Source organism: Glycine soja, chromosome 11, assembly GCF_004193775.1.
Source record: "Glycine soja cultivar W05 chromosome 11, ASM419377v2, whole genome shotgun sequence".
Taxonomy (NCBI): domain Eukaryota; kingdom Viridiplantae; phylum Streptophyta; class Magnoliopsida; order Fabales; family Fabaceae; genus Glycine; species Glycine soja.
The window spans coordinates 44,736,949-44,750,202 of NC_041012.1; the positions used below are offsets into that span (position 1 = coordinate 44,736,949).

General features: G+C 30.4%; 2 protein-coding genes and 1 non-coding gene across 3 annotated transcripts; 1 reads left to right on the forward strand and 2 right to left on the reverse strand.

Moving 5' to 3' along the window:
- Positions 1-932: 932 nt before the first annotated feature.
- On the forward strand, positions 933-5,517 carry LOC114376864 (ras-related protein RABA1b-like). The gene is made up of 2 exons (XM_028335173.1): positions 933-1,384; positions 4,820-5,517. Exons 1-2 carry the CDS (start codon positions 1,164-1,166, stop codon positions 5,250-5,252), a joined length of 654 nt encoding a protein of 217 aa, XP_028190974.1. The 5' UTR covers positions 933-1,163; the 3' UTR covers positions 5,253-5,517.
- Positions 5,518-5,951: 434 nt separating this feature from the next.
- Positions 5,952-6,024, reverse strand: TRNAE-CUC. Its single transcript has one exon. It is a non-coding gene; the product is annotated as a tRNA-Glu (tRNA).
- Positions 6,025-7,995: 1,971 nt separating this feature from the next.
- Positions 7,996-10,169, reverse strand: LOC114373734 (pathogen-related protein). The gene is made up of 4 exons (XM_028331256.1): positions 9,963-10,169; positions 9,735-9,867; positions 8,986-9,284; positions 7,996-8,578 (listed from the first exon to the last, which is right to left on the reverse strand). The coding sequence occupies exons 1-4, from the start codon at positions 10,080-10,082 to the stop codon at positions 8,423-8,425; spliced, it is 708 nt and encodes a 235-aa protein (XP_028187057.1). The 5' UTR covers positions 10,083-10,169; the 3' UTR covers positions 7,996-8,422.
- Between the last annotated feature and the right edge of the window lie 3,085 nt (positions 10,170-13,254).

A 13,254-nucleotide genomic window follows, 5' to 3' on the forward strand; every position in this document is an offset into this window, starting at 1 on the left:
ATCACTACAATTTTTAAGGATTATGTCAGGTTTGAATCAATTTTTTTAATCTTTTTTATAAATTCAAACCAAAAGACATTGAGTTTGAAGTTCTCGTTTCGAGACATCAGTCATTCAAAATGCCACGTTATCAATACAATGTTAGTTCTCATTGTTTAAAATAAGGTATAGTTGAAAAAAATATTAATGAAATATTAGATTTCTAACACAAATAATTTTGAAACAAAAATGGAAAGACTAAAACATCGATAGATGTAACGGACGGGATACTTAAAATTGAGTTTGAAAATGTTAGAGAAAAAGATATTAATTTGTGAATAATATGTCATCCTTTGCATTGTTGTTTTGTCTTAATAAAATATCCTGATTGCAATCAAAGACTTGATGAAACATCTTTGAATTGTAGAATAAACCAACATAAAAGACTCTAGTAAACTTTTTTATCCGTTATTTTATATTAGCCGAATATATCATTTAGTTGTGAAATTACAGTTTTTGAAAAATTAAAATTTTTTAAAGTTGTTTTTATATCATTTTAATTATAAGATTACATACTTTCATCTATTGTGAAAACCTTTTTCTATGCAATAGTGTTATAAAATATTTTTCACTTGAAAATTTTACTACATGTCTGTTTTTCACTGAGAACCCTTCAAATAGATGTTTAAGTAAAATCTTCAAATTCTAACTTCTGGCATAACTTGCATAGGAATGTGTATCTACTACACATAATACAAATGCAAACATGCTCTAGTAAAAAAAAATGGTTTGGGATAATACAATATAACATGCAAAAATTAGAGAATAAGTCAAAGGATTAAAAGCATGTACTTTTAAAGGTCAGATACTAAAATTAAAATTCAGCAAAATAAAAACTAAAAACATTTTTTATCTTTAAGTTTCATGCTTAATATGGTAAAAAATGAAAAATAAATTTCAACCCTGAGTCCCCAAACTCCAAAGTGCCAGACTAGTCTCAGATGTACGTGCAAATCAATACAAAGAAGAAAATAAAAATAAAAAATCATTAGTAGTGGCGCTTTTTAAAGCGTTTTCATACTCTAGTGTTTCTTTTCTTTCTTCCTTTCCTTGTTTCCACTACTTTTCTTCCCTTCTTTCCAGAACAACACCACAACACAAACAGAGCAAAAAAAGCTCCACCAATGGCGGGTTACAGAGCCGACGACGACTACGACTACCTCTTCAAGGTGGTCCTGATCGGCGATTCCGGCGTGGGCAAGTCCAACCTCCTCTCTCGCTTCACCAAGAACGAGTTCAACTTGGAGTCCAAGTCCACCATTGGCGTCGAGTTCGCCACCCGCACCTTGAACGTCGATTCCAAAGTCATCAAGGCCCAGATCTGGGACACCGCAGGCCAAGAAAGGTTTTATTTTTTTCCCCTTCCCCCCCACATTGCAAGATCACGCTTAATCAACTAATGGATACCCCAGTTTCATGTCAAAAGCCCTTCTTTTAAATGGTTGAAAAAATGGTTTTTTTTCGAGGGTTGGTTTTGTTGGGTGGATCTAATTTTGTTGGGTCGGTTGTGTTTTTTGTTTTACTTAAGGTCGAATGAGGTAGTGTGATCCATGTATTCGACCTTATCTAGTGGGATAAGGCTTTGTTGTTGTTATATAATTGGGTGGATCGTGATCTTGTGTGGAAGTTTGCTCTAATTTAAGTAATGCGAATGAATTGTTAATTGATGTTTAAAAAGGGTAAATGAAGGTTGTATTTGTGGAATTAGGTTAGTGAATTAAGTGAGGGTTATGTTGTGTTAGATTTGGTTTGTGGAGTCGGTGGGGATTTTTGTTTTTGAGATCGGGAGTGGAAGTGGGACCGGCAACAAGGCGGTGGTGTTTTGAAAATGAAATTAACCGGATGTCATTGATGTCATGTGGATTCAATTTTTTTATGTGCTGTTGGTGTGAAATGGGAATAGATTATTTGCCTGATAATGTGTTGTCGTCGTGTTGTTTCCTGCGTTTGGCATCTCATGTCAGTGAGTGTTGACATGGTCCAATTTATTAAATATGGTTTCTACGTTGGATTTAATGATTGTTTGCAATTGGAACTAATGAATTTGTTTACTTTATAAGGTTTCAAAAATTGAAATTTGTGTTACACTTGGATTTTGAAATGCATCGAATTGGAAGGTCATTGAATTCAGTTGAGCTTGACTAATGCTGATTGATATTTGACTAGATTTTACTACATTTGGGTCTTGTGATGGATCATGCACAAGCAATGCTTCACAGCACAGACTTTCTTTCTTTAGAAAAGATTATGCTGTTGTGTACCAGTAATTTTCCCTTTTGCTGTTTGGTTCAATATCTAGTTGTCTCTGTCTGATGGGTGTTAGTTACTGGTATATTGTTAATAAAATATTGATCTTCTTATGTTAACTTAAACTATTAATACTCTATTTGTTTGTAAGTGGATATTCCCACTGTGCTTAATTTTAAATTTTCTATTAGTTTATTCTATTTTTAATATTATTTTCTTCATGAGCTGACCTTGGAATTATTGCGCAAATTTCTTTGTTTGAGAATCTGAGATCTTAATTCTATGGGTAAGTATGTTGAACTTTAGCTTTTGCATTTCTACCATATAGCTTGGGAAGAATTTGGAATCTGTATATAGGTGGGTTGCGTGGGTTTTTTGATCATATGTGATCTCAACTGAATTTGGGCCGGATTGTTGCAAAATAAAATCAAGCATGCCTTGATTAAGCATATGCCAATAGAAATTGATTTATATGCTTTTCATCTGATACATGTCATGTCAAAGATCCCTTGAAAGGGTGAGTTTTGACCTTTTTCTTGGGCTACCTACTGGATTAATTAATCATACTCCTTGTTGACATCATTGTATTTTATGGAAACTCTGGTGAGGTTGATCAGCCTTATAGAATAAACAAGTTCTGTGTTATACTCAAGGAAAAATGTGTCTCGTAAGTTTATAGGTTGAAATTGCTGTAGGCTTAGAGGTTGAATTGCTGACACATCAATGATGTTTTAATGACTCTCATAGTCATCCTTGCCATTCTCATTACATAGTTGTCCATTTTGAACAACCAACATAATGGTAAAATTTTGGTTAAATTACTAAGTAGGTTCCTAAACTAGTTAGACATTTTCAAATAGGTCCCTAAACTATTTGTTTTTTAATTGGGTCCTTGATCATGTGATTTTTTTTAATTGAGTCCCTAGGGTTTTTAAAATCACCATAAAAATTGTCATTTTCTGGCAGTTTCAAGTTGCCAAAAACTAACCCCGGGTACCTACTTCTTCATTTAGGGACCTCTTTGCAAATTTCCAAATTAGTTCAAAGACCTACTTAGTAATTTAACCTAAAAATTTATAATACAGTGAAAATATTTTGGCCATAGTTCTATTTACCAATTACCACAAACTATTCCCTTGAAGAATTCAACAAACCGTAGCACTATTTTTCCATCAATTTTTTCCTTGAAAAAATTCTGCATTTCTCCCCTTCCTCCCCAGCAAAACCCTTCTAGCACCACCTCTGCTGGCAAGAGTAAAGTACTGTTGAAATTTTATTACAGACATCATTGGAGACCTTGTAATTAACCTTGTTATTGGAAACTTGATCATTGCATTTGAAAGGCTGAAATGGCGTTGCTATGCGAAACCATGGATACATGACAGAGATCAACAGTACTATATTTGGACAAAGTCATTTGGTTGATATGTTATTTTTCTGATGACTTTGTTGAATCTCAATAATTTCCTGTACCTCTTAAATTATTAATATATACTTGTGTATTTTATCTATAGATACATTGATGAAATTATGTGTTTTTCCAGGAAAGTCTGTGCTGAATGTGGAACATCTTCCCCCATTATGTTGTAGGATTAAACTTGCATATAGTTCCTTGGGTGCTTTTGATGTTGTTCTCCAATTAAAATTGGAGTTTCATTTCGATAATCTGCATAATAAATGTTTACATGTAGATTACTGACATGAAACTCTTAGTCTGATTAGAGAACAAACACTAAAAGCACCTATAAAACTGCATCTAGGATTTGTCTTATAATATATTTCTCTGAAGGGGTGAAAATAAAAGATGTCTTCATTTTTCTTTCATTTTCTACTGCTATTATAAAACCCTAATTATTCGGTGAGATATTTATTTGAAATATGATATATTCCCTCTGGTCTCTAATATAAGGGGAAAAAATCTTTTCCTTGGTCTCAAATATAAGAAAATTTCAACTAACTTTATTTTGTTTAATGCTACTATCTCTAAAATACCCTTCATTTAATTGAGGTGCTACTTTCAATAACTCTTTTTTATCCTTGATACCAAGTTCCAATGAAGGATAAGTTGGGAAAAAATACCTTTTAATTGAAATTTATACAATTAAATGTGGTTAACTAACTTTCTTAGTTAGTGTGCCATGTTTTTTTTTTCTTCTTATATTTGAGACCAAAGGGAGTACAAATTAGTAGTAGTGGAAATTTAAGTTATACAGTTTTCATTCTTTTTTATCTGCCCCACTGACTTAGGCACTTAGCATTGACTCTAATCTTTGTTTAAAGATATTGCATAATATGTGATTATCCTACTTAGAAGTGTTGGGTATGGAATTGCAGTCTTATTCATGTTCCATTACCAATGTCGCGAATATGCCCTGTCTTGATTTCTGTACTTTTGCCTTGTGACCATCTTATTTATGCAATTTTGCTTTTTTTTTTCACAATCTATTGTTTTATGTGTAATAAGTTAACCGAATTTGTAAATTGGCTTCCCACCAGCTTGCATTTTGTTAATTCACATTGTTTTTCTTTGTAGGTATCGTGCCATCACCAGTGCATACTATCGTGGGGCAGTCGGTGCACTTCTCGTGTATGATGTCACTCGCCATGCAACATTTGAAAATGTTGACAGATGGCTGAAAGAATTGCGGAACCACACAGATGCCAACATTGTTGTGATGCTCGTGGGTAATAAATCAGACCTTCGTCACCTTGTAGCCGTGTCAACTGAAGATGGGAAGTCCTATGCTGAGAAGGAATCACTTTACTTCATGGAAACCTCAGCTCTGGAGGCTACTAATGTAGAGAATGCCTTTGCTGAAGTTCTGACTCAAATCTATCACATTGTTAGCAAGAAAGCAGTAGAGGTGGCTGAAAATGGAACCACATCTGTGCCTGCCAAAGGAGAGAAAATTGATCTGAAAAATGATGTTTCTGCTTTGAAGAGAGTTGGTTGCTGCTCAAGCTAAGATTGGAAAACATAGTTCAATTGGTTGGTATCGGCTCTGTTGTACGTGTAATATTCTGAGAAATACGAACTAGAAGAAAAGTGAAATTTAATTTGTCATAGCATGTTAGACTCTTTGTGTAACCTTAAAACTAAGTTTGGTGTTTCAATAGGAGCTGCTGGTGAAGCAAGTTGATTGCTAGTCTTACTTGTTGTAGTGCTGTTATTATTGTTTTTGAAATGTTTTCACATGCAAAGAGGTTCAAGCTTGGAATTACTTCATTTAAGTTTGTGTAGTATTCTGCAGTGATTATGGCTCAACGATTTAGACTTTTCGGTAGAATCACTCAAGTAATAATAGGAATAAGTTTCAAACCCTTTGGTTTTTTTAGTAGAAATAAAGAGTGGAAAGAAACAAGAAGGATGGAAATAAAATACCACAGCTTGTTTGACAGGAAAAAATAAGGAGGGGGAGTTATTTTGTGGAATCTACATTAAAATATTTTTCTCCTAAATTGGAATCAAATGGGAGGGAAATGATCATTCTTTATTTTTTTTGTTTATATATATATAATTTTTAAATAATAAATAATTGAAAAAATTGCAAATCTGATCCCTTTTATTTTCAGTTTCGAACATGTATAGAGATTTGGTTAGTAAGTTGTTTATAACGGCAATTTTAGGAAGAGGAAGTAGGAGATATGAGAATTGTAAAACAAAATTCCGTTGCCGGGACTTGAACCCGGGTCTTTCGGGTGAGAGCCGAATATCCTAACCAACTAGACTACAACGGAATGCTTGATTTGCTGTGGGTTTAAATTTAAATAAATATAAATTAATGTTCTAAATGAGATTTTCCTGCGGCAATAGAATGAGGAAGGACAAGACAGGGACCATTGGGGGAGTGATGACCTAGCATGACCCGCATGTTTGTCCTCTCAAATGCCTTTCTCTTTATTGTTTATTAATTCAATCATCAATTTATTTAGGCTTAATTACAAAATTCATTCACTTATTTTATTCATTTCATCAAATTGATTTTTTAATTTTTTAATTTATTGTTTAAGTCTTCCTATATTTCAAAATAAGTAATCTTAATCCCGATAACTAATTTTAATAGTTGATTGTTAAATTTTCTACACTAAAAAATTGATTAATATTTTTTTTTAAAAATAAGAACTTAAAACAATATTAGAGAAAAAACAAAAACCATAATCATTGAAATAAGATGCATACTCTTTTATCACCACACCCAAATATTCATTTAAATATTTGGTGCAAAATATAGTATTAATATAAGTTTTATATAAAATAGTTCAAAATTTAAATTTTATTCTTTTTTAATTTATTAAATTTTTATAATTTTATATATTATCTTTTAAAATATAATATATAAGATTAAATTTAATTTTCACATAAATTATAATGTAGTAAAATAAGGAGTACAAGTATTAATTCCTACTTGTAAGAAGATTTATTGGAATGCATTTGCTGGTAGAAAAGCTCCTTATAAGTTCAAAGCTGTTATATATTAGAGCTGATGGTTCATAGTTCATATTATGAGGTATGTACTAATATTCTTCCAACTTTTCTATGGTTCATTGGTAGTACATGGTGAAGCTTGTCATCATTGATTTCATTAACAGTTATTACTTTAGGAACTGGACATTATGTTTATAATGTTAATTTCTCAAAAAATAGGACATAGGTTCCATGTGTTAGCCTTCAATTTATACATTTTTTCCCATTCCTGGCTTTCTGAAAGTTTTCATTTATTCCAAGGCATGGGTTGCTTATACTTGATTTTGATAAATTGTGTAAGAAGGCACCACATGCCAAATAAAACTAAAACTGAACTGTAGAATACAGGGTTGAAACTTTTTTTTTTTTTTTTTTTATCAAGGGCGAATTACCTGTTTCTTCAAATAGAATACAGGGTGTTTAAACTTTTTGGGGGGGTTTGTTCGTGTCAAGTGCGATTGTTTCTTGATAATATGGCTCCAAAAAACATCATGGTCCCAACAGAATATCTTTTGGGGCTAATTTGTAATTGCGTTGTTAATTATTTAATATTTGTATCAGTAAAAATGGAGCATTGATTTATGATTTGAAAGTGTACTCTTGACTAGGCTTCATTTTTCATACAGTTGCTTGTGGAAGTTAAGGTTTATTCCGGATATTGGTAGATACAGACAGCAAGGTACTACTTTTATATCGTGACTATTAAAGTGCTGTGTTTTGTATTTTGTATTGTTCCTCTGGTTGTAATAATTTTCATTTTATGATAAAATTTCTACATTGTCAACACTTTTAATTTGTTTTAGTGATTGCTGGAATCTAACTGCTCCAACCATTTTACTTTTCAGCCTTTTTTTATATTTCTCTGTAGAACTTAATTCATATCCATTCACCTTTTAAGAATTAAAATGAATTATGAAATATTGTGGAATTATTTAGCTTCAGTCTGTGCTAAGCCTTTCAAAGAGACTCCACCTTCAAGTGTATTTTAGCTCTACAAGAAAATTCATACTTCCTGACCAATTAATAAAGATGCTAAAAGGTTTGGTTCTTAAGAAGTATTCAATATCTTTTATAAAATGTTTTCAATTATTTAAGGATGATTTTTTTTTATATAACCTGAAGAATGTTTTATTTTTTATGTAACAATTTTATATTATTAACCAGTTCCATAAACACACTCAAAATAATAATAACAGTAAGAAGAAATAAAATTTATACTCTGAATAATCAGTGTAGTCTAAGTAGTAACTAGTAATTCAATACTGCATTGTACTTGATCTTCAAATGCTTTCATTCAACAATATAATAGATTTTGCTGCCACATGAGCTAACTTGGTCCCTTATTGGATCTATCTCTTCATAAGATTGCTAGAAAGCTCTCCCTCCCAAAAATAAAATAAAATAACTTATAACTTCTAAACTATGCAACAGCAAAGCCAAACCGACATTGTATCATGCACATTGCTTTCCAACACATCACATTTATTTGCCATAATTTTCCATATAAAGCGGGGAAAAAAATAATTCATTTTGACATGTTTCCAATTTTATTCAATGGACCCAATTTCACACAAATACTATATTTGCCTTCAAATCTCAGCTGCCACATTAATTAATTCAAGAAATATAGCTGGATCCCAAGACACCATTCACTTAAAAACATCATTGTAATTATTTGGAGAAGGGACATCCTTGGGAAGGTGCTGAAGTTTTGGTGCCATCCTCTTCAATTGGGTGATTTATGTGGTTCCCTGAAAGAAGGCCTCCAAGAAGCTCTGCCGGGTCATAGTAAATCTCCACCTCTTCAACCTTCAAAGAGTCATCCACCTGTATAGCCAATAAACCTCATGAGTCATGATTGTGATAGAGCCTTAAGTAAAATGTTTTTTATGACACATCACTAATTGTCAATACTAGGTGGAAAATTTTGTTTTACTGGGAGAATATTGTTTTTATCATGCATGATGAAATTTTTGAATACTTGTGCTGCCTATTGTATTTCAAATATAAGCATAATACCAATTAGTAAAAATATGACTCATATCTTATAAGAATGTAACTGGTGTGAGTTTGAATGGTGTTACCAATGTGTGGATTTCGTTAATAGATAATTTATAAGCACTTCTATAAACGTTGCTCGTAGGACTTGTCCTTATCCTTGTGAGTCCTGTAAACCCAATTCACCCGAACTTTTTGACAGCAAAAAATAAGTAGAAACATAGTAAAAGTAATACCTTGACAGTTCCCAAGCCATAGAATTGGGCCATCTTCCCGGTAGGGGCATGTCCCTTAAAAGGACCTTCAAAGAAGCCCCAGTGCCTAAACTTGAAAGCAATTTCAGGTGGTCCACTATAAACTTTGATCACTTCCCAAGCAAACCCTCTAGGAAAAGCTGATTTGAACGCTTCATGAGATGATTCAAAAGTCTCTTCATCTGCTTTGTAAGGCTTCAAGTCTTCAGGCAGAGAACTTTGCAACAAAGCATTATAACTTCCCAGGCTTAGAGTATCCTCTCCAGATAATCCTTCCCTGCCTGCAAATGAAACATGATACTTATTTTGACAACATACAATTAATATACTAATTGAAAAATAAGAAGATTGTTGTAATTATCTAATGCAATTATAGTTTATTATCATATTCCCTTGAAAAACATGTCTCCTACTAGAAAATATCTATGCAAGAAATGAAGGTGTTGCAGAATTTGTCTTTTAGGGATCTCTTTTTGCTTCAGAAATAACAAATCCTCCCCCCTTAAGGAGAAGTACAAGGTACAACACAAAAATACATGGTAAATTTTGAATCATTCATTCACCCCCCTTATTCATGTGAATAGAAGTCAATCAAATAGTAAGAAAAATGATAGAACTAATGGACTAAAGTAAAGTATCCATATATCTATCAAAACACTAAACATTTCTATAGAAAAAAGAGCTTGAACGTTCAGTGGAAACAAATTTGACACATGTTATTAAGTGCACACCATTCACAAAGAGCTTGAACTTCTCAGGGTTTATTGTCTTGAAGTCCTGCAAACGGGTCTTGTGTGAGAGCTCCATCTCCCATGACTTAATAGCATTTTGCACTATCTCCTCCAATGATCCTTCTGTCCACTCCTGCAAATGCAAATACAAAGTGAACACACAATCTAGAAAGAGAAAATAAATAAATAAATAAATAAAGGTAAGAGGGTGAATGGTGGTTGTTGCACCTTTGTTCTTCCTTCTTCAAAAAGCTTGTTAACAGCATCATAAGTGGGAGGGCCACCATGTCTCCACTGAACGTTATCAGGTTCATCATGCAAGAAAGACCTGTACTTGTCTTTGGCCATGCTGAATTATGCTAGAGATTATAAAATAGGAAAATCAACAGCTATAGTAGTAGCATATAGGAAGATGGTGGAGATCATATTCATGGTGTGCAACATGAGTTCTTATATAGACTTTTTTCCTGGCCTCATCTTAAATAAATCCTTAAAATAAGGTTTTCTTTCCTTGTATTAATTTCTGAAATATAATTATTTTTTACTCTGCCTTATTAAATAGAAACGCTGTTTTTTTCTTCGATGCCATTAAATAGCTACTTATTATGGGTCCAAACAATTAAAATTGTGGATAAGGGTGTTCGCTTGGTCGAATTTGGTCAAATTCAATATCTAATCTAATCAAATTTAGTCGGTTTGGTTTGATTTAATTTTTATAGTTTTTTTAATCTCAACTCGTTCATGAACGGTTTGATTATCTATTTAAATTTGATATTTTTTTATCTTAAAACTATTATTTTATATCATGATTCATTCAAATATCTAACACAATTAACACAATATTATCAAATGTCTAAAAGTAATAAAATTGATTCATTTAATATCATCAACATAATATTCTAAAATAGACTAATATAAATTAAAACAAAATATTCTTCAACGAAATTTATTATAATAGTCTAAATTACAACTATTTTCTATAAACTAATTTCTTACCATAAGCTTTGTTGCAACTAGAATTGTTACAACCAAATTTGTTGAAACAAATGAACAAAATATGATCCATTGATATTATAAATATGACAAAAAAATAAGTATGAAAAAAAGATAAAACAAATAACAAGGTGCCTAAAAGTAATACATTAAGAAGTTTCCAACACTAGTATTCATAGTACTTGGAATCCCAATATTAGCCGACCAAACAACTTTAAAAATTTTGATCGGTTCAGTTTGATTTTAATCGGAAATATAAATTTAAACCTGTGACTCAACCCGTACATGAATAACAGTTTTGATATGTTCAATTCGGCTTTGACCCAAATACATAAATGATATAATCCAAACTATTCAGATTGATTTGGGTCAATTCAAGTTTAGGAATGACTGATAACCTTTACATGTAAACATCCCTAATTGTGGAAGGGAAAATTGACTTAACTTTTAATTTGTTGCTCCCATCCCACAAGGTACTACCTCTAGACTTTGATTTCATGTCTTTATTGATGGTGTTCTTTTTTAGGTCCTTCCTTTATTAAGAGAATTATGTTTGAGATCACTTAAGAGCATCTTTATTGGAGTTTTTTTAAGGGTTCCTTAAGTTACAATTTCTTCCTCATTTGAGTAAATCTATGTGGCAGAAAGAGTTTCTTAAAAATAAAATTTGTATTTTTTACAAAAATTTGTTTCTTAACAATAACAAATAATATTTATCTGACACATAATAACATGAGAATTAAGTGAAAATAAAAAATATAAAAATATGAGTTTCTTAAAATTTGTTACCATTGAAGTAAAATTATATATGAATTTCTTATAATGATATGACATTGTGAGGATCACAAAAAGTAACTTAAAAAACTCACTTAAAAAATTCTCATTGGAGATATTCTAATTAAGAGAATCACAATAGTGTATATTTGAACTTCGGTTGGAGGATTAAAAAGTATGCTTGAAAATAAAATTAGTTTAAGTCATATTTGATTATTTTTAAAAATAGTGTTTGATTATTTTTAGAAAAGTAATTTTTATATTGGTTAATGGTTATGTCTTTAATTAATGTAAAAAAATCATTTTTTTACATCAGTAAAAAAGATAATCAATATAAAAAAATTAAATCATCCATGTTAATAGTTTATATACTATATCTTTTATATCTTTTATGTAAATAATTTTTTATTTTTTTTATCTATTATTGTTAAAAAAAAGCCTATTTTTATGTATTTTGTTAAAATAACAGTTTATTTGACTATTACATAACTCATCTTATTCATTTCAATAGAGAGATAGATTACTGTGCACATCTTGAAAACATTATGAATTAAAATATCTTTTTTAAAAATTTAAGAACCAAATCCCCTGCAACTCTTTTATGAACGAAAAAAGAAATCCCGTACCACTCAAACTTTTTAATTAAGGAACTAATTTATATTATAAATAATTTTAAAATAAAATTAAATCGCTGTCAATCACGTATTCTATTCAATTTTATTAACTTTTGATAAAAAAAATAATGGAAATAAGAACTATCTTACATGTTTTAAAAATTTAAGGACTTAAATATTAAAATATATTGATAATATAAGAAAATTCTCTATCGTCCAATCACAAATTTATTGTATAAGATAAGTTTATTAATTTTTAGAATAATTATTTTAAGAAATTAGTTTGTGACCGATTAAAAAAGTTATTTTGAAGTAAAAAAGTTTAGTGATTAGTTTTTAGATGATGACAACAACAAAACCTTATTCCAGTAAAATAATTTTGTAGAGATTCTAAACAAATGAAAAAAGTCCACTTATGTTTGCTTACGACCGTTAACCATTTTTAAAAAAATGACTTTAATTATGAGAAGTTATATTGAATAACTTTTCACTTATGTTTGCTTACGACCGTTAACCATTTTTTAAAAAAAATGACTTTAATTATGAGAAGTTATATTGAATAACTTTTTATTTTAATAAGGTTATATATACATAGATAGATATAGATAGATAATACTTTATTATTTTAATAATTTTGTAGAGATTCTAAACAAATGCAAAAGTCCACTTTGCTTACGACCGTTAACCAGTAAAATAATTTTGTAGAGATTCTAAACAAATGCAAAAAGTCCACTTATGTTTGCTTACGACCGTTTACCATTTTAAAAAAATGATTTAAATTATGAGAAATTATATTGAATAAATTTTTATTTTAATAAGGTTATATATATATATAGATAGATAGATAATACTTTATTATTTTAATAAACTGAAACAGATAAATGGAAAACTAAAAAAAGTAACTATTTTTAAAAATAGTAAGTGATTATTATACAAAAAAACTATAACTCATGAGCCCTAATATTAACAATGTTAGGTTTAAAGTAATTGAGGTTCAGTAAAAAAAAAGTGATAGAGACAAAATAAAGTGATTTTTTAAAATAATAAGTGATTATTATACAAAAATAAATATAACAAATGAGCCCTACTTTAAAATCCTTATACTAACAATACCTAAAGATTTAACTCTAAATAAAATA